Source organism: Prinia subflava, chromosome 11 (assembly GCF_021018805.1).
Source record: "Prinia subflava isolate CZ2003 ecotype Zambia chromosome 11, Cam_Psub_1.2, whole genome shotgun sequence".
NCBI classification, from domain to species: domain Eukaryota; kingdom Metazoa; phylum Chordata; class Aves; order Passeriformes; family Cisticolidae; genus Prinia; species Prinia subflava.
This window is the reverse complement of record NC_086257.1, coordinates 13,460,166-13,481,452: the sequence shown is the minus strand read 5'-3', so window position 1 is coordinate 13,481,452 and position 21,287 is coordinate 13,460,166. Positions and strand designations below refer to the sequence as shown.

At 44.6% G+C, this 21,287-nt stretch overlaps 2 protein-coding genes across 3 annotated transcripts in view; both read right to left on the bottom strand.

Annotated features, from left to right (window-relative positions):
• ACAP2 (ArfGAP with coiled-coil, ankyrin repeat and PH domains 2) overlaps positions 1–3,122 on the bottom strand; it is a 59,690-nt gene extending 56,568 nt beyond the window's left edge. Inside the window, exon 1 of the mRNA XM_063408718.1 lies at positions 2,967–3,122. Within this exon, the coding sequence (XP_063264788.1) occupies positions 2,967–3,019 (53 nt within the window). The 5' untranslated portion in view covers positions 3,020–3,122. The remainder of the gene's footprint in view (positions 1–2,966) is intronic.
• Positions 3,123–7,234: 4,112 nt separating this feature from the next.
• Positions 7,235–20,030, bottom strand: PPP1R2 (protein phosphatase 1 regulatory inhibitor subunit 2). 2 transcript variants are annotated; one of them, XR_010081528.1, is made up of 8 exons: positions 19,822–20,030; positions 15,177–15,284; positions 14,684–14,761; positions 14,279–14,379; positions 12,938–13,117; positions 11,502–11,713; positions 9,961–10,011; positions 7,235–8,668 (listed from the first exon to the last, which is right to left on the bottom strand). XR_010081528.1 is itself a non-coding variant. In XM_063408065.1 (7 exons), exons 1-6 carry the CDS (start codon positions 19,965–19,967, stop codon positions 10,007–10,009), a joined length of 618 nt encoding a protein of 205 aa, XP_063264135.1. In that variant the 5' UTR covers positions 19,968–20,030; the 3' UTR covers positions 7,235–8,668; positions 9,961–10,006. The 2 variants fall into 2 exon arrangements, 1 of the variants encoding a protein (XP_063264135.1); XM_063408065.1 differs by lacking the exon at positions 11,502–11,713.
• Positions 20,031–21,287: the final 1,257 nt, after the last annotated feature.

Here is a 21,287-nt window from a genome sequence, read left to right as displayed (position 1 = left end):
ATCTGATGGGAAGTCACTGACACATTGTACAAGAACTGCAAACGCATTTCCTAGCTAGATCTTTGGTCTGTCCATGTTTTAGGAGAGTGGATCATGACAGAAAAGCATGTGATTTCAGCAAGATTGTTTTCAAAGCAGGTTTAGAAAAAAACCATGGCTACATATTTGCAAAAGTGCCTGAAGTCATAGCCTTCATTACCTTAAAAATTAGTTTCTGAACATCAAATCCCCAAATCCAAACTGATTTAGCATGTTGTAAGTTTACAAATGCAGTGATGCAATAAGCCATTATTGCTTCCGGTTTTATAAATCAGATGTTTCTTTATCATCTATTAGAGGGAGAAAAAAATCCAGTATGCCTTGCTATGAAATAACTCATCATACTTCTGCTGTGAACTTTTATAGATATTATTATCTAATCATGTATCAGCATCTCAACAGCTACAATCCACAGTCCCTTCAGAAGTACTTTAAGGAAGGTAACAGACCTTAGGTTCTGTGATTTGGGGACCCAATTAAATCTCAAAGCTAAGAAATATCAGTATGAACTTCATGAGAAACAGATAAGCAAGAAAGCCAGCCATGTGGCTGAAGCTGCCTGTAGTATCATGTTTTGAAAGATTTAAATAGTTCCCCATGAAAACAGAGATTCAGTGACTCAGGAAATCTGATTCACCCATGTCCTCCCAGTTATCACCACGACCATAAGAAAGTAACCTGTGACATTTCTATTCACAACATACCTCCCAACAGTTTTATTTAACAGCTCTGATAGGTATACTGACAGCAAGGACAGAGGCTACACCCTCCTGCTCAGCAAGGTCAGGAGAAAGCTGCAGCTCAGCTTTGCTAAAAGGAACACAGAGCAAGAAGCTGCTTTATGTCCACACTACCCCCTGCAAGAACATAGGACTTTCTCATGACCTTGCTCTACATTAGTGTCTCTATCATCCCTCAGTAAAACCACTGCAGTAACCTTCATTCAGAAAGTTCCTACTGTTTGGGTAATGTATATGAACACTAAGAATAACCAAAATTATAACAGCAAATATTGATGACTAATAATGAAAGATATGAACTTTTTCAGAAGTACTACAGGAATTTTGCTATCAATTAAAGGTTGGAAGGATGTTTTGCTGGCATGAAATGATTACACTAAAAGGTTTTCTGCAATTTCTTCAAAGGTAGTAGTATCAGGCTGGGAAAAAGACCATAAAGACCCTAACAAAGAGTCTTCTCCAGTTTCTTTTCCTTGAAGGAAAGGAATCAAGAGGGGCAAAAGGAGAATGCTACAAAGTGAACTCAAATGAACAAGTATGACTTACCTTGAAGAAACAGCAGTATACTTCTGCTCACAAAGTTTAGTCACAACTTCTTGTTTTCTCAAGTGTATTTAGTACTTCAGCAGGTATAAGTAATTTAAAAATGCAACTACTGGTATAGTTCTGTGGTTAAATTATGCCAATCTACAACTGCATTGCCACCAAATGGGATGGCCCAACACTAAATACAGTTGTCTCAGAATGTATATACACTAGCAAGCATGTCCAGCTCAGGACAAAGTTTTGTGAAACAGCTAAGCCACTGTAAAAGTTCCTTGCTGCCCTAAGGGAGGTCTCACTCTCCATTGGCTTCCTCTAGCCTTGCTTTGGCAGTGAAGTTTCCTCTCTCTACTCCCCATAAGCTTTAGCAGGTTTCACACCCACTGAGATGCTGACATAACTCACTAGCCTGGCAGAGAACCACCCAGCCTCTTCTACCAGGGCACCCAGCACACTGAAGGATGCAACAACACACGTCACAGTCACCAAAAAACCCGTGGGAGAAGCAGCCAGTGACAAACTGGCAGCAGAGGCAGGAGCAAAGGAGGGAAGAACAGGAACTCCAACTTCTGCCAAGGGTAAGCCACTCAACCAACCTTCCTTCTCCAACTTCCTCTACATCCCAGAAACCACAGGATTGCTAAAGCTGATACAGAGAGGAGGCGTGAACATACAGCCAGAGAGCAGAGACACAGCAGTACTATTTCCCTCAACATCCAGAGCTCACCACAGAGCCACAGGCACTTGAGATATGGGCTTGGCATGGGACAGGAGGGGCACAGCAGTGACACATCACGTCATGGAGCTGTTTGCGTCTCCACCATGTAGCAGGGTAATACCAGGCACAGAAAGTGGGTGTATGTAGGCACAGACCAGCCACACATCCCACAGACAGGCACAATTATGTTGATTAAATACAAGGGTGTAAGTATATATATAGAACGGGTAAAAACATAAGGAAAGACTGAGGGGAAAGTTGCCTGACATAAGCAGAAGTAACTCTACAGCAGTGATAGACAACTGGTCCCTCGACTGGGGAAAAACAAAGGAGTGCATGCCTTGCTCTGACAACAGGAAGTAAGACGATACCGAGCCTGTTTGCTGCTGGCACTCCAACAGCGGCCACACCGAATGTGGACCACGCAACAGACGCAGGCAGGAGACACTGGGAACTGAAGTGTGAGCACAACTCTGAAGAACCCAAGATAAACCACCAAAGAGTTCACCTTCCTTAGCCCGAGTCTCAGCTGACATTGCTTTGGCTGACAAGCATTCCCTGCAGCAGCCACCCGCCAGCATTCAGCCCATCTCCTCAAAGGCGAGTGACCCCAGCAGTGCTCGCTGCACTCTGCGCTACCGCCGCACGAGCCCAGAGCCCGCACACAGGCCACCCAGTCCCACGTACCACACATGCTGCCCCTTTCCTTGCATTTCCCACATCCGCCGTCCCCTTCCTCCTCAGAGCCCCCACACCACGGCAGGACCCACACATCCCCTGCCTGCCCCCCCACTCAAGGCCGGCTGCCCACAGCTCGCCAGCACCTGTCACCCCCAGGGCCCCCACAGCCCGGCCCGCCCCGCACACACCCGGCCCCTCTTCCTGTCCCCCAGCAAGACCCCGGCCCGGCCCCCTCTCGGCGGCACCTGAAGCGCGGCGAGTCCTTCAGGCACTCCTCGAAGTCCACGGTCACCTTCATGGTGGCGGGTCGCGCCGCTGCCTCCGCTGCTGCGGCTGCTGGCGGTGGTGGCGCGGCGAGCCCGGGGCGAGGCGAGACCGGGCCAGGGCCGGCGGGCGGGGCGGGCCGGGCGGGGCGGGGGCGGTGCTCGGGGCGGGGACCGGAGCGCCCTGTGCCCGCCCCGCCCGGCTGCGACTGACGGCCCGGGCAGCCAGCAGCGACAGCCGGCCAGAGCGGGGCGCGCCCCGACCAATCACAACGCGGGAGGGGCGGGCCCAGTCGGCAGAGCGCCCAATAAGCGCGGCGGCCCGGAAGATGCAGCCAACCGCCGGCACCGCAGCGTTCGCTCCTTCCCGGCGTGCCCAGAGCGACAGCCGGGCCCGCCACAGGGCGGGCGGCGCTCGCCTCCCGCCAATCGGCAGCGCCACCGCCGCGCCTGCCCGGATCGCTGAGGCCACGGCCCGGCCCCCGCCGCCGTGACGTTACCGGGGCCGGCGCGGGCCGTGTGGCGCCGGGCCCTGCTCAACCTGGCTGATTTTTTAAAATTACAGCTCTTCATTAAACGGGGGGATCTCGCCCTCGGGGGTGAGACACGCGGGGGAAGGCCCGGCCGGGCCCCAGAGCTGTTGTACCCGGTAGAGAGCGGCCCGCGTCCCTCAGCCGGGCCCCGCCCGTCGGCCCCGCCGAGCCGCGCAGCGCCCGCGCGGTGCGGGGCGGCAGCACGGGCTGTGCGGGCGGAGAAGAGCGCGGGCTCACAGGGACACACGGCACGCACCGTGGCCGACATGGCCTCACACGGGCTCCCGCGGGCAGCCGGTGTCCGTGCTGAGAGTGCCACCAGCGGGAAGAAAACTCCAGCTCCGGGTGCTCTTCAGTGTGATCCACTGAAGAGATAGAGGAAGTAACTCGTGGTAGAGACTCAAATGAGTCTTTGAAGGAGAAATGCAAACCGCAGGTTTTCCTGTCAAGGACTGTCAAGTGTGCGTGCTTCGGTTTCTTAACAAACCTTTGTCCGAGAATACTTTTTGAACTAGAACGGATCTTATTTTGAAGTAGAATGAATCAGAGTGAACAGCACCATGTTGCAGTCTCCAGTTAGCAATGAAGGACAGCAGAATATTGTAGATTTCTGATAGTTTAAGAGAATGCAGAAAAAGATCTTTAACCAGTTAGGTGCTGCTTATGGTTCCCAGATGTAAAGCTGACAGGAGCAGCAGCCATCACCACTCCTCACAAGCAGCGACAGAGAAGTAAAAGTTGCTCTCCAAGTTAAACTTGTCAAGGATGAAGCAGTCCCACGTCCCAGGCTCCATCCCGCGGTCACAGGCACGCGGTGCTGGGAAGCTGACACAAGCAGATGATGTTCCCTCGTCTCCTCCCGCAGTTTGAGGAGCTGCCATGCCTTCTTCCTGCGAGCCCACTTACCCCCTACAGCCTCCCTCACCCCAGCATCTGCACTCAGTTTCACCTTTTTTAATCTCTTTCGTTTTTTCATATTCTTCCCATTCTCTCTCCCTCACTTCCTTTCAGTGTTACAAGGAAAAAGAGCATGGAGGGAGGGCACATATAACTTCTTTCCAAGAAGCTGAATGCCTGCTGTACCCTTACTGTCCCTCCCTCAGTTAAGGTGTCCTTTCACAGAAGCAGAGGGACACTTTTTGGTTCAGTCAGTTCAGGTTTTTTCCTAAGACTGGTGAAATGTCAGAACCAAACTACAAGTTACACAGATGTAACAACTGTCTATTTTTGTGAGCTGTCCCTCACCAAAACTAGCCAAACTACCACTTTTGATTAGGGATTGAAGTCAAACCCACTCAGGAAAAGCAGCATGTCATTTGTATTACTGAGGCTGCATTTCTGTTGTGAAATCTGCTTTTCAACTGAAGTATGCAACTGAGAAGAGCCCAGCTCTGTTTTGAGGAAGAGGTTTACTTCCTAAGGAGTAGCTGATGTGAGACATTTTCCATTCCATGCTAGTGAGTGATGACTCAGTGTTGACCATAAAGAGACAGTTGGGCTTAAATCCTACAACACCCAAAGAACAAAACCTTGAAAAATGTAACCTTTTCTGTGGTACTGCTATTTTAAGTTCAGGACTCAGGGTAACAGATCTACCCTCAGGTCTAGGCAAACCAGCAAAACTGACTGTGTGAACAAACCAATTTACATCAAAGTTACAATAAATGAGAGTCATGAGGAAATGACAATATTGGTTTAAGAATTTATCTAGGAACACACCTGCAAATTTTAGCTGTCAGTTTCTTCCAAAGAGCTCCAAGAAGCCAAACATTAGATTAGCAATAGTGCCATAAGGCAGTAATGAAAACAATGGTTTTATTTATGTTGTGACATTTAACACTGGTTTCAAAGAGAATAATTACATTTGTGAGGTGGCATCATAATACCACAAAAAAGCATGTTACAGAAACAGAAAGAGTTCTGGCAAGATGTACAAGTTTCACATGAGAGAGTGAGCTGTAGAAAAAGTATGTGCAGTTCCCATGAATTGTGTACAAGCTGGTGGGAAAGAAACTAAGGACAGAAAAAAATCCATACACATGAGTTAAGGCTCTTATTTGCAAGTGATCTTCCTATTGGAAGCACATTGAAAATGCTTTCTCTAAACAGATGCAGCTTGAGGACTTAAACCTGTGCAAGAAGATTCACAATTATGGTGCTGTGGAGCTCACTGTCCACATAAGTGAGAGCTGTGTTTGTTTCCTCTTTACACCACTCTGTATTGTACACGAGTCTTTGCCATATGCACCTAAAGATTAAGATGTGTATGCAAGCTAAATCCCCATCAAATGTAAAAAGAGAAAAGGCATTTTTTCTTTTGTCCCCATTCAGCAGGGAACTCTTAACAGATATTTCTTGAGCAGAGGGAAATCAGACATCCCTTTGTAAAAAAAGCTATATGGAGTTTCTGGAGCTACTGCAAAGTAAAACTTGCCCAACTTAGCTTTTACAATGTATGAAGGTGTAAGCAGAGAAAACCAAGTAAACTGGCTTTTCAATTAGAAGCAGTGTCAAGGACAGGGGGTTGCATTTCTGCTGAGGAAGAGAACCACTGTGAACAGAATTTCTGCGAGCACTGAGGAGAATGCAGAGGAGAAAGCCTTAAATAAACCCCAAACTTAATCAAGTTTCAAAATAGCATCAGACTTGGAATTTAGGTGTTTGGTGGCACAGAAAAAGGGAGATCACCCAAGCAGCTCAAAATCACCTGAGTGATGAAGGGACCTACTATATATTATGTATAAAACCATCTTCATGCATTTAGGTACCTTCCTCAAAGCTACATACTCATTTTATTTAGGATTTTTGAAACCATTACAGGAAAGGTCTTTATTGGAAGTTAGCAAAGTTTCTTTGTTAAACAAAATGCTTTCTAAACCTTGAAAGGTACAAAGAAGCCCTGCTGAGCACCAGATGGCCTTGGCCCAGAAAGTGGAGGATTAAGGAAGGCAGGACATTAGTTTGTGTAAGAGCTGCTTCTGCTGGATTCTACCTTGATTGCAGGTCCAAAGTACCCACGGGTACTTAGCACAAAGTCCAAGTGCTGTGTCCCCCAGCCTCAGAGCACAGTGGAGTTACCTGCACACGCTGCTCAGCGTGACAGGGACACAGCTTTGCTGGGCAGGATTTCCGTGGCCAGCTGGGGCAGGCCAGGGCAGCAGTGCTCAGACTGAAATACAGCTCAGTGCACACAGACCAACACTCTGAACACTGCACGCTGCTGTATAAAGGGTATAAACCTCAAGTTTTTAAATCCTATTCTGGGGAGCCAAATTGAAAGCTACAGTAAGTGACTTGATGAGTCAGAAGTAGCTAAATGCTTACCCTTTGCCCCTGTTTACTCTATGCAAGTGACCACATTTGATACAAGAAGAAATAGCATTCTGCATTTTGAAAAATTAGCATCACCACACTGGCCAGAATCAAGAGTTCAACTCTTTCTTGTGAAAAGACCCTATTAATCTTGATTAAGGACCTCAGAAGATTAACGAACCCCAACTGACTACCCTGTTAACTACTAAGTAGAGGAGATAGTTGGGAAAGGCACACCACAAAACCCAGTTAGCACAACTCAAAGGTATCTTTGGCAATGCATCCAGTCTAATGAATCATTCCTGTAAAAATCTTCCAAAGGAAAGCATCCTATTCCCTTATTCACTCTCAGTTTCTCTGGGACTCCAGGAAAGCTCACACTTGAGAATGCATGTAACTGTAAAATAACTTTCATTCCTTTATTCAAACTTCACATATACAGTGGAGAAAAAGACATTTTAAAATAGATCCATATAATTATATGGATTTTTGCAACATATCAAATTCAGATCAAAATTAAGATATACACTGTATTTCATAACCAAGCTAAAGCTTAAGTGTGTACTTCGTTTGTGTAATAAAACCCAGGAACTACTCTGAATACTGGAACATTCACCAGTCAAATTCCACCCAGTGGGAAGTTTTTACAGCAATTTGGAAGTGCAGAATCCCTCTTTACGGCTATACAACCACACTGTAAACAAGTATTTGAATTAGGCAGTTTCCCTTCTAGCTTCCAAAAAGCCTTCATTTTACAAAAGCAGTTGTTGTAAGTTGCAGTGGACACAGGAAGATTCAAACCAGTGGTTTTCAGTATGGAAGTTGCCAACCCCAGTTGAGTAGATCCACAGCAGTTATCTTTTATAAAGAACAGCCAGAGCCGAAGCTCAGCACATCTTCAGTCCTGATGTTTATTTCCTCGTGGCTGGGTGTTTTTCCGCAGGTGCTAACAGCACAAACACTGTTCATGCAACTGGAAAGAACCAAACGTTTGAAACAAGAGCCAGAAGAGTAACACTGGATGTGATTTTAAGAGAAAAGCTGAAGGAAACTTGCACTTTCTCACAATAAGCCAGAGAGAGCTCCACAAAACAACCAGTCCTGATGGAAGAGGTTATGACAGTTAAATGCAAAGTTCAAGTTAGCCGTTTCCAGTCTAAAACACTCCCTCCACCAGATGTTAGTACTGCTTTAGTCAGAAACAACTGATTCCAAACACAGCTCCTACAAAATAACACAGCTCTTGTTCTAAAGACTGGGAAAGTGCAGGTAAAAATGTACTGTAATCTAGATTAACAGGTCAACACTTTACAAGAAAAAAAAGTTGTAGGACTTGAATAATCCCTTTTTAAACTGCTTAACACATCTGATAAATAACTTACATGTCAATCTGATATACGCTGTACCGTTTGGCTCTTGAATCCCAAAACTTTCCATATGAGACACCACATCTAGAACACTCTCAAATAAATAGTGAAAAACCAAAAGATAGTGAGTGTTTCAAAGCAAGAGTAACAGTACATCACGCAAGATAATCAGCGCTATACATACAGGGAATGCCATTCTGGTTGAACAAATTATGAAGCAGTATTCTCCATGAAATACTAGGCACAAGAATAAATCAATTAGACAGTGTTTCCTGCCTAATGAACAAGTCTAAAATTAACATTCTTGGCAATACAACATTGTAACTGATATGCTTCTTAACATTTAAGAGCCTTAATTGCAAAAATCATGAAGCAATGTTTATATTTGTGTCTTTGACAAGCAGTTACAGTTCTGGACAGATTTCTTCTATGCTGTGTGCTCTACTTTCCAGCTGGTCACGAGTAACATGTGCTGCATAAGAAAGATTACAAAAAATAGGTAATTCTTTATGCTCATTGAATATTTTCACAACACACACAAATATCCTCCTGAAATCATCTTTGCTTCTCCAAAGATCATGTTTGCCAACCCATCTTAGCAATGTATGAGCTTTTAGTTGGAGAGTGCAGAAACTTCTGAAACAGTTATTTGACTCTCATGCTCTAAAGAGATGGCCAACACCACTGTACAGCACACCAAGCACTGAGTGCTCACCCCCTCAGAACTGGGAGGATTTAACTCAGGTGTTTAGAACCAAAACATAAGGGTCTGAAACACCAGCAAACATCGTACTTCCCAGGTCAAACTTCAGTTCCAGATGGGACACTTGAAAGAAAAAAAACCCTCCAAATTTATATATGAAGGAGCACAATCAGTTGTGCTTTTAGGAAATTGTTAACTCGTGCTTTTGAGCAAAAGCACCGCAATAAATCAGAGGAAACTTCTCAGTGCTGATCAGAGAATACCTCATCAAAATGATAATAATCTTTTTAAAAGGCCAGTTAGACTTGGGCATGAGTTAGATTTGGTAACATGCAGTTTAACAACAAGCAAATAGCACAGTTAACCAGCAGAACTGATTGCTGTGTGATCGCACCCTTCTCAATTTATCTTTAGCGTGATGCTTGCCCTGGTTAAGAAAACATAACATATTCTGTATCTACCCAAGGCCAAAGGGCACACCCAGTCAGTGACAGCTCAGCTGCTGGGCGCCATCTGAGCAGGGTTAGCAGAGCAATGCAGCTAAATGAACCAGAGAAAGAGAACAATAGTCTTACTGCTTGTCAATTGAACTGCTATAGACAACACCCTCTGGCTGATACTTTTGTGTAGCAGAAGACAGGTCTGCCCTAAAATCATCATGCTTAAATTTATCTACATCAGGAATACTTCCTTCAGTGATTTCCAAGAGAATTTCTAAAGGGAACGTTTTTATGGAGAGAAACAAAGGTCACTTCTGCTGGCAAAGTCTATTTATGTTATTCATGGAGTCATAAATAGCAAGCAGCCAGAGAAGGTGAAATGCTGAAGCAAGCAAATGTAAGTCACAGAATGGTTTGGCTTGGAAGGAATGTTATAGGACATCCAGCTCCAAGCCCCCTGCCATCTGCAGTCTACTACAACTTCTACTTTCTTTTCCACAAAGGAGCTTGGCTGCTGGGATAAGGCATGGCTACTTGAGGCAAGAAAGGAATGATCCATCCATTTAAAACACCTGGTAGCCACAATGAAGACAGGAGCAAAAATACACAAAGAGTTCTCACCATCACTGACTGGACTGGCCATCTTCATTTCAATCAGCAAGAAAACTCAGTCTGTAACCAAGAAGTGCAACTTGTATTAGTGGACCTGGTGGTATCTGACAGGAGCGTCCTTAAAATTGCCCTAAGCCTTTAGCCCCTTCTTTGAAAGCAGAGTGTAGAGACTAGAAGTGTACTGTTAGTTTTACTCAAATACAAACCAGACAGAATTAAAGGGTAGAAGAAACATTGGATAAGAGAAGCACAGAATCTTTAAGGGATCTTCAAGGATAGAAAAAAATCGAAGTGAGAAGAGATTCTCAAATTGCCTGAAAAACAACCCAGGAGCCAGTGGAGCCAGTGGAACCCCAGTCACAACAGACCACTAAAAAAATGCCTCTCATGTCACATCTTTACCTGCAACAATTGTCATTACTACAGAAATCATGTTATTCCATTGGAATCAAAAGACATTGCATGGCAGCTCTCACTCACATAGACTGACTGGCATAATAGCTGAGTGGCAGCCACATCACCTCATGATCTCCATAACTTCCCAAGAACTCAAGTCATATGGAAGAATCTATAAAAATATAGCTACAATACAACATGCAGAAAACCCAGGACATTTTCTGTGAAGTTAAAAGCAACCATCAGGGCTGTTAGTCAGTTTAACAGAGTGAAGCCAAAACAAGCCATTGCAAAAATCAACTCCTGTATCACCCAGTACAAGAGTAAGGAAACCCTTCCTTTTCTGCTCTTGACAAAAGCACTTTAAAATAAAATTTCAAGTCAAAGAGCTCTTTGAAAGTTATCCAGGTGAATAATCCTTCTATACACTGTTCTCAGGAACATGAATACTAATAGGATTTTGATTTCCTTCCACGAAGGAAATAGCCTAATTTTAAAATACTCAAGTGCTTAATGTAACCAAAAGCACAGCATGACCAAAAGCACAATGACCAAAAACCCCAAGTAGCAAGCGTTAAAGCCATCTATTTGAGAAACCTTCAGTAGCTCTAATTAACACTTATGAATAAGGAGATTCTTGTGTGCCCTCAGAATACAGATGAGAGAACAATAAATAATGTAATCTCAAAAAAAGTTATTTCAGTAAAATTTTGACAGTAACACAGCTATGTGCTGAACAGTTCTCATCTCAATATAGGAATTTCTTAAAATGTGGGCAGTGGCAGAACACTGGTTTATTAAAGTTTTTGTTCATTCCCATCATCCTTTGCCCAACCCTGTCTCATAATCCATCTGAGGACATTCAATTCACCAGCTGCTACAAAAGTGAGACCAGTACTTAACCTCAGAAGAACTGATCAGGGACAGGGATTAAAGGCTGTGATAGCTGATATAGAGATTAGGAGATAACAAAACATGAAGGTTTAAGCAGAATGATAGAAAAGTGAAGAACTGAGAACTGCATCAGGTTAACAGAAAGTATTTCTACAAGCTATGGTGTGGAGATGAACCAATTAGTTAACGGCTCGCTACACTGGCAGACAGTTACACTTATGGAATCTATTAGCCATGAGCAGTCTAAAATTGATAATTACCAGTTGTGGCTCTGAAGCTGGTTATGAGGAAGGTGGAATGGACTTCAACAATAGAGATGGAAAAATGCTGCAAAGGTCTGTCTGCCTTCTTTCCACTGGCGAATGCAGCTGGGGAGCGGAGTTGCCTCTGTTTTACAGCAGAGTGCAGAGCGCTGGCAGCTTCAGGCCATGCGGAAGGGTCATACGGTTGGCTACTGCAGCCCTCCTTTCCCCTGGGGAGTGAAGTTCTTGTAAATAGCCATTGTAAGGCCTGTGTTAAGTTACTGGATAAGGTCAGTCCAGTAATGGGTCTCAGACACATACCAAATGACCCTTTCAGAGCAATTGTGAAGGAATTAGTCCTCCTGTAGTAAATAACAGGATGAAAAGGTGCAAGCCACAGAACTTAAACACGCAACTTTGCAAATCACCTTTTAATTGCGTGGGATTTAAATGAATTTTAGAAGAGCTCCTAGTTCACATGGTTGTGAAAAGCAGATGTGAACCAAGTGAAACCCATGCAGCATCTTCCCAGGTCTCCAGACCATGCTATTATCTCATAGCTTTGCCAACCACAGATGAACGAGGCTTACAGACTTCACTGCCACCAGTCTCATGAGCAACAGATGTGCGGTTTTTTAATGTCCAAAATTTATTCAAAGTGCTGTTACATAAAAGGGTGGGGAGTGAACTGTAATTATTCACCAGAATACCACCACAAAACTCTAAGACTTTTCACCCAGAGAGAAGTTTAAAGATGAAAGAGAAGGTGTCAGCCTCTATAGTTTTAGGAGTTTCTTATGAAGAGACAGCCCTGAAACAGGTTCCAGCAACAGCTCCCACTTAAAACATCCCAAACTTTTTTCCAGTAGCTGGACAAAAAGTGAAGTTGAGACTTTTATCCCGTACTATAGAATTGAACATTTCTGCTCAAGGACAAGTCTGTATTGAAAGCCTAACAGCAGTTTTACATTACAGTGTTCTTCCTCAGGAAGATAAATACAGTCCTCTGAAGAGGGACGAAATATTGATGGTAATTTCCCATTGTTGGCTACAGGACAGACTGGGAGCATAATGGGAAATGACCCACAACAAAAAGCCAGGCTCTCCCATGTGGCCATTAACGTGTCCAGTACAAGACAGCTCCTCCTTTAAAAAGGACGCCGGCAACTTCACCACCCAAAGTCCTCTGGGTTGGGGAAATGGTAAGAACTGGAGATGTTTGTTTTTCTGTTATGCCACAGCAAACAAAAGCCGACATGCAGTTTATCAACACTGATAGTTTTTGTTTCGTGCTACAACTCTACCTATCAAGACAGAGTGCAACACTACACACTTGAGTGTTAAATACATACTGTACTCCTTCTAGTCATTCTCACACTACAGTATATTCATGTCCCAACAGCTCAAAGGGCCACCAGTACTTACAGGTGCTTTTTAACTAATCAGTAGCTCACCGTGTTCAATAACTTCTGTACTCATTGTCTCTACATCTGCAGCATCACGCATCTCTTCATCCTCTTCATCTTCCTCCTCTTCACCATGTAGTTCTTTTGCAATGAGCTGCCTTGCTAGTTTGATGTTTCTTCCTTCATTGTAGTGCATTTTTCTCTTCATTTCAAACTGTTTCTTTTTCTCTGTGGACAAACAAATGGAAATAGTTGTGCCTTCCCTTAAAAAAAATCAATTTATCTTCTTCAAAGAGGAACACACTGAATAAAAATTATCATCTTCAAGCAGTGGAGTGTTCTTTTAAAATGAGTCTGCTTACAAAAAGGATAGTAATTGATGTACTGGAATCTCAGAAGCACTTTTATAAGAACCTGTTTGCAACTAAGAGCAAGTCTGAACCACGAGAAGCATCTGGTAAAAGTACACAAAACTCCTAAGTTTCACAAGCCTTGTTTCTAAGCAAACTCAAGGACATATTGAGACATACTGCTGGGACAGAAGATGAACTTTTGCAGATGTGTGGCTTGACCCCTGGCTAGCCACAAAAGGTCAGCTAGGAGAGATATATTTACCACATGTAGAAGAAAATATTTTCCACTTTCCCCATGGCCTGAAGCCAACTCTGCTCCATATATTAAACATTAGCATATCCAGCAGTAATGCATTATAATTAAAGAAAATTTTGCTTCTGCCAGCCCCAACGCTTTGTTCTTTTCCTTCCTTTAGTATAGCAACGTTTCACACTCAAAGTTAAGGCCAGGAAATTTGAGAAGCAGCAGCTAGATAATACAGGCCTGAAACCTTAGAAGTATTGTGGTTTGACTGTTCCCTCAAAACGTTCTAGTCCAAGTTAACATGAAACAGCATCTCTGTTAAAGATGCTATTTGTTTGGAATAACTGCAGACTTCCTATTGCATCCATCTGCCAGTTGCTCTGAGAACAACAGAAATATCATCTGTATGTTTGCAAGCAATTAGCAGCATTCTATTTGCAGTGGCTACTCATTGAATTAAGTCTACCTGAAATATGTTCAGATTAAGAACTATTCCTTCAACCCCAAACCAGAACTTCTTATCTGAGGTGTCTTAGCAGGCATTCCCACACCTTAAGCTTGTATGCAGGGAGGCAGCCAGCAACAGCAAATTCCTGTTCACATGTAGATCCCAAACCAAACATTCCTGATTAGAAACAAGCAGCGCATTTGTTCAAACACTATTTATCTCTGTTTCCAAATCACAACATTTTTCTGACAGTACTACTTCTTCACAAATACTTCCAACAGAAAACCTGAAACTATTTGTAAGAAAAGAGTCTAAACAAAAGAAAGAAAACAACTTATACCTACCCCGTTCTTCAGGTGTTAATTCTTCATCCTCGTCCTCCTCCTCACTTTCTTCTTGCCTTGCTATAATCTTGGGTCCTCTACCTTCAGCTGCAGCTGCCAGTCTACATAAATCATGCAATACAACATGCTGAAATGGCAAGTTTTTCACTATTTAAAATACATGACATTTCAGAACACTCATACAAAGAGCTTGGTTCGTTATTTTTGCCACATTTATATGTAGTAACAACCTGCAAGAGTTTTAAATTACCAGTAGCACTATCAAACACTGAAAACCACTGAATTTGACAATAGCAAAAATGCAGCTTCTAGAGAAACCAGCAACAGCTTTCCATAAAGAAAATCCACCCCAGGAAAGAGCAGATTATCTTCACATTTAGTCAGTTTTTTTATTACAATACTTACTTTTTACTCAACACATCTGCTCTTAAGGGCTCATATTCTGAATCACTCACTGCATCCTCATCATCTTCTCCTACCATGCTTGGAGGACAAACAAAAAGTAACCTTTTTTAGTAAGTTGCTTGAGTTTGTTGTTTGCTCAAGAAAACAGTCAAAACCTTACAACACTCAATTAAAAGATTCCTTTAATGCTTTAAAAGCTTTCCAAAACAACTTTAAATATTGATATGACAACAATATATTCTAGTACTGAAAACAAAACCAATAGAAGTCAGACTTACTTATTCCATTCCAAGCCTAGAATGTCTGCTAGAACAAACCTTCTAAACTTTGTCCTTTCAGACTGTTCTCTGTATTTAGAAGCTTTCTAGATCTGAGTATGCTGCACACACCCAGCAGTCCTGCACAGTAATACCACATCACCTGCACAGTAAATTTTGCTTTAAACCCACAATTCCAACTGGCAGCACACAGGACAACACTTCAGCAAGCATACCTGTGGTAAGGAGTACTTGGCTCATCAATTTTCATCAAGCCATAATCTTTGCCTGGAGGGTGATACGTAGCTATGATGTTCATTTCATCCCACTTCTGGGATTTTTTACTGAAATAAGAAAAGAAAATTATATTTTCTTACATTCTAAAACAATTAGTTCTGCTTCACCAGAGAAGGAATTTTTAAAACATCATCTGATTTCTACTACATACTAAGCACAAAAATATTGTTATGACACAAAGACGTTCAAAGTATGACTATTTAATACTGCTCTATACATATTTAAGTCAAAAAAATAATCAGTGCAACCTAATTTCCCTAACAAGTCACAATAGCTAAACAAACTCAATGATCTGTAAAAATATTCTTATTCATATAATTCAGAGACTCCTGGACTTGTTCAATGACTATTTTGTGAAAGGTTTGCTTTTACAGTAATTTGTAAAGAGAGTTATTACTTACACAAGACCCTTATTACAACCCACAAGACCTCAACACAACTCAACACCTTTCAGTTCACTTCTGCTGAGGGAGCTGGAATAATTATTAGCAAAACTGTTACATAAACATTAGCAACCAACAAATTCCCTCCTGCAGTGAAATAAGTAGCACAGAACAAGCTGGTTATTAATACTGCTTTTGTCATTGTAAATTGGAATCATAAGCCAAGTGATTCACTGCTATAATTACACCGAGGGAGTTTCACATTTTATATAGACAGGCACCAGTGATGCTACATTATCTAGAATTTTCTTAGTCAACCAGAAAATGCACCATTTTATGTATATTTGAAGAAACTGAAGCTCACCCACATTGACTGCTCACTGACAAAATATATAAGCCACAAGAAAAAGCCTTGTAGCCAGAGAAAGAGCCATCCCTCCACAGATCTAAAAGCCACAAAAAATGTTTAATCAACACAAACCACCATGGTCCATGTTTCCTCTAAAAAGGTTATTGCAAATGTCATATAAGGTGGTCTTTCCCTTAGATTAAGCCAATAAATTAATTTTAGATTAATACAAAAAGTCCACAAATTAATATATTCTTGTTGTAAATTATTAGTTAAGGAAGCAAACGTTACAGGACTTTGTGGGTTTTGTGGGGGGTTTTGTTTGGTTTGGGGTGGTTGTTGTTTGGGTTTTTGGGGGGTGGGAAGGGGCAGTTGGCTGGAAGACTTCTTAACTGCCCTTGTTTAAATATAGAGCATTCCAATAACAGATCTGAAAGATAGATTTAATCTCAAAAACACAAGTGCTCTTGAGCAAAATAATATCTGTAAAACAAACTTTATAAAGCAAAACACAAAAGCTTGTTCCAAGCACAAACAGCATTCTACATTTACAGGACTGCTGCATAATACAGTGTGGCGGAAAAAAACTAAGGAGAAAAAAATAGATGTGGGGGTTGATGCTGAATCCTACATGCCACAGGCTTAAACTCCAGAAATTAATACAAATTGAATGATCTTAATCCCCTCAGCACACAGTAACCAGTGCCAAGGTCCCATGTTCGAGGCTTCAGGTCCATTTAATCATTTTGTGCAAACACAAGGACTGCAGCATAAGCGGACAACACGTGAGTCAGGCGTGGCTCTGGCAGGGCAGGGAGTCATGAGCTTTGTGATGACAAAGCAAGAGCTCCGGTCTAGCAACGCCACTCATTCTAAACTGTCTGGTTAGGAAGCGAAAAATCCCCAGTTCACCCAGTTTAACACAGCCTGAAGTTCATCCGTGACCAACACAAGATGCTCACTGTGCTGCAGTGAGGATTTTTACCAGCCAGAGTACCTAGCCAGTGGTACACAGCCCCTGTAAAGAGCCAGAGCTCAGCTGACAAGGAAATACAACAGATGGGAGAGATTCCCATCACATGCTTTGTGCTCGCTTGCCCAGAGCACATCAAGGTTTATAGCCCAGGCTCAACTCCACCTAATAATAATACTGGCAATCTTGGAACAATCCCTTTGGCATGCACTGTGCTAAATCAGACAGCCCACACTGAGCAAGTCAGTGAGTCAGAAATAAAAGACTGAACAAGTTTTTAGTGGCTTCGTTTTTCACACTTATTTTTTTTAAACTCAGATTCCAACACTAAAAGCCTTGGCTGTGGAACTTCCCAAAGCACAACTTAAAAGTTCACCTAGGGGGAAAAAAGAAGTCATTAGTGGCAAAGAGACAAACATGTCATTTCACCCCTGCTTGTAAAAAGCCCTCACAGGAGAGTGACTCAGTGCTCTGAAAACCCACACCTCCCCTGCTTGTCTCCAGTTCTGCATGCTTAGGCACGTCTGCACAGCACAGCGCTAATGACAGGGCTTCGGACCATCACAGGGAAATGCATCCTGACACCCCTCCACATCAGACACAGGAAATCTAATCTTCCTTAGGAAAATGAGATCTGAAAAATCTCATAAGTGCTCATTTGTATTTTCTCACATCTTTAAAAATCCACAATAACTTCATTTGACACCCCAGCAGGTGGTGAGGACAGGCAGGAAGTTTCAGCAGCAGTACAGCCAAGGAACACCTCTCACACCTCACTCGCTCCTGCCGTGGCAGACTCACCTCTTCCAACACAGCTGCTTGTGCACGCACACACTTCCAAAATTCCTTTGTAAAATATCACATCCACTCGCTCACAGGCTCTTACAGGGGTCTGAAAGCAAAAAATACTGTACCCCAGTGTGTATGCCAAGAGCACATCTGCCATTAAACCACAATCTCAGCTCTCAGGATGCAGTTCCAGTGGTGTCCCAATTTCTCTAGCTTCCTTCTTGCATCATATTTTCATTAAGGAAGTTTTCCAAACAATATTACCATCACTAACAGCAGCACAAGGTCAGTAATGATGCAAGGACATGAGAGCTCTACTGAACATTGTGCTTTAAAAGATGACAGCTGACACAATGAGCTCTTTCATCTACAGATCTTTTTAAAGATCTTCAGACCTGAATTTCAATATTAAAAGTAAGCAGAAGAACCAAGAAAACAGATACCTGAACTTATTAATTGATCTTTAATTTCAAAGGAAAATCACAACTGTACTACTTGTCATTCTTCTAAAAACAAAATTTTTGGTTTTGTTTTCCTGAAATCAGAAATAACACTGATATATTGATACATTGCCAACCAAAAATAATACCTGCACAGAAACCAGCTTTATATATCCTGTGCTGATCTTTCCAGGAAATTTTCTAATGCAGCATGCCAGGTTTAGCCATTATCTTTCAACTTGCAAGGCAATTTCAGAATTAATCTGACTTTATTGGCTCATGTTGGTAAACAGGAAACAGAAGCTGGTCTCTAGCCCAATAACTGCTTCCCAAGAAATTACTGTGTGCAATAGCCAATATGCCATACACTCAAAAGCTCATACTCCAATTTCTATTCATTTTTCAAGATACAAAAGGTACAAAAGAAGCTGCAGAAAATTAAACGCAGGCTACTAACAGCCAGTTGTCATTTATGTCTGGCGTGGTACTAAACACATCAAGTTACAAAATATTAAAACTAAAGAAAAGAAAAAAATCACATTTGTGTAACATACTGCTACTTACACTCACCTGTCTCAAAAACATCATCTCATTCATTCAGTTGAAATTTTTCTCTGGAAAACAGGAGCAGCTAACACAAGCAACACTGCAACCCAAAAGCTCTTCTGTCTTACCTTGCTGACTTTAGACTATATTCATTACTTAACTAGGTAAAGCTGAAAGGAATAGTACCATAATAACACAAAAAACACACCAGCGTGTGTGTGTTTTTTAATCGTTATTTCTCTCCTTGCGATACTGAATAAGGTGCCAGAAAGAGAAAACTGTCCAAAGCAAACTTGTAAACACCGAGTTCAGGTCAAACCTTGCTCATCAACTTGATGGAGAATCAGAGCAACGGCAGGCAGCACATGCCGTGTGCTTGAGGAAAAGTGTAGGATTCTTACCCATCAAGGACAGGTGCTGGCCAGCTAAAGACCACTTCTGGCACATCTAGACTAACTCGGCATGTTACAATTAAACCAAGATTTTCGTGTCATTCAAATCACAAACAGGGCTGTGCATGTTCTCAAGTGTGAGATTTTTAGGGATGGATGCTGCCCAACCGAGAATACATCCTGGTGATGTTTCAGCCCCAGGAGAGGTCCCCTCTCCAGGGACATGCTTCTGATTACAGGAAATGAGATGGCTATGAGAAGGCTGAGAATAAATCAAGCGCATTTCCCAAACCGTGAACTATCCTCGTGGCATCGGTAAAACCCTTTGTGAGCTGCCACACTTAGCAGGTGACAGCCACTCCTCGCAGCAGCCACGGCGACAGCTCCCGCCGGCCTCACAGGGGCAGCGCTGCCCGCCTCCCTCCGGGCGCACAGCGGGGATCCCGCCGCTCCCAGCGGAGCTTGGCAGGAGCTCCCGCCGCTGGACCCGCACCGCCGAGCGGAGCCCGGCTCCGGGCCCGCCGCCGCACGGGGGGCACGGCACGGACCCCCGCCCGCCTGCGCAGCATCCCCCCGGCCACGGGACGCGGCGGCAGCCCCGGCTGGGGACGCCGCCCGGCTGATCCCGCTCCGCGGGCCCCTCGAAGGAGCGGCACGGCCGGAGGGAGGCCCTGCGGGGACCGGCCGCCGCCCACCGCCACCGGGGCCTCACCCGTGCTCGTCCTCATCGCAGGCCTGGCTGCTCTGTCGCGGCCCCACGGCCGCTCCCGACGACGCCTTACTGCCGCTCTTCTTCAGGATGCCCTTGATGGGCCCCCGCCCCGCCGCCGAGGCGTCCGGTCCCGAGGGCGCCTCCATGGCCGCGCCACTCGCCCGGTTCCGCCGCCGCCGCCGCCGCCCCGGCCGGGCCCGCCCCGCCCCGCGCCGGCCCCTCAGCCCGGCGCGCCCGCGCCCCCTGGCGGCCGGCGGACCGACTGCGCCTGCTGCAGTGCGCATGCGCGACCGCCAGGGGGCGCTCTGCGAGCGCGGGGAGCGCGGGCACGGGGACACGGATACAGGGATAGATGGACACACGGACATAGGGACACATGGACACACGGACACACGGACACACGGACACACGGACACACGGACAGAGGGACACACGGACACAGGGACACATGGACACAGGGACATACGGACACAGGGACACATGGACACACGGATACAGGGACACATGGACACACGGACACGGACACAGGGATAGATGGACACACGGACACGGACACAGGGATAGATGGACACACGGACATAGGGACACATGGACACACGGACACACGGACAGAGGGATAGATGGACACACAGAGAGATGGACGCATGGACATGGCGGGTATATGTACAGGGACATGGACACACGGACACACCAGGGACACAGACATGGACATGGATGCACGGACACACGGGCACAGCAGGGACACGGACACGGGAACACAGTGACACAGGGGGACACAGGCACAGAGATACACGACACACAGACACAGGCACACAGGGACACACAGGCACACGGACACAGAGTCACTGAATAGGTCAGGTTGGGAGGGGTCACACTGCAAAGGAGTGTGTCCAGATTGTTCTGGAATATGTCCAGTGACAGAAACTTTACAACCTCTCTGGGCAATTTGTTCCAGTGGTGCATCACCCACATAGTAAAGAAGTTCTTCCTCATATTCAGATGAAATTTCCTGTGCATCAGTTTTTGCCTATTGCCTCTCATCCTAGTGGTTGGCACCACTGAGAAGAGCCTGGCTCCATCTTCTTGGCATCTCCCCATCAGATCCACACATACTTTGACGAGGACACATGGACACAGAGGTCTGGTGTGTGCACAGGGCTGGTGCCCACACAGGGCCTGCACACAGAAGGTGTGTGCTGCCCTGGGGGTGTCTGCACATCCACAGAGCTCTTGGGATGGTGTGGGGCTTGTGCCTGCTTGGCACTCCCACACACATTCCAGGGTTTTGCATGTGCAGGGTGTCCCACATGTGTGCCAGTGTGCTGGGAACATCTGCTGGCACGTGGCAGGACAAGCTGCACCTGTGCTGTGGTGTCCCCAAGCTCTCTGTGTCACCATGCAGAGCTGTCCCCAGCACAAAGTGTTTGCCAGAGCAGCCCAGGTTTGTCACAGTCGCTGTGGCACAA

What these genes read in the sequence shown, in the direction of transcription:
- PPP1R2 (XM_063408065.1), bottom strand. Translation starts at nt 19,967, where the DNA reads ATGGAGGCGCCCTCGGGACCGGACGCCTCGGCGGCGGGGCGGGGGCCC. An exon ending in TGCGATGAGGACGAGCACGG is followed by an intron (nt 15,285 to 19,821) that starts GTGAGGCCCCGG and finishes TTCTTATTTCAG; the next exon opens with TAAAAAATCCCAGAAGTGGG. An exon ending in GCAGATGTGTTGAGTAAAAA is followed by an intron (nt 14,380 to 14,683) that starts GTAAGTATTGTA and finishes TGATTTATGTAG; the next exon opens with ACTGGCAGCTGCAGCTGAAG.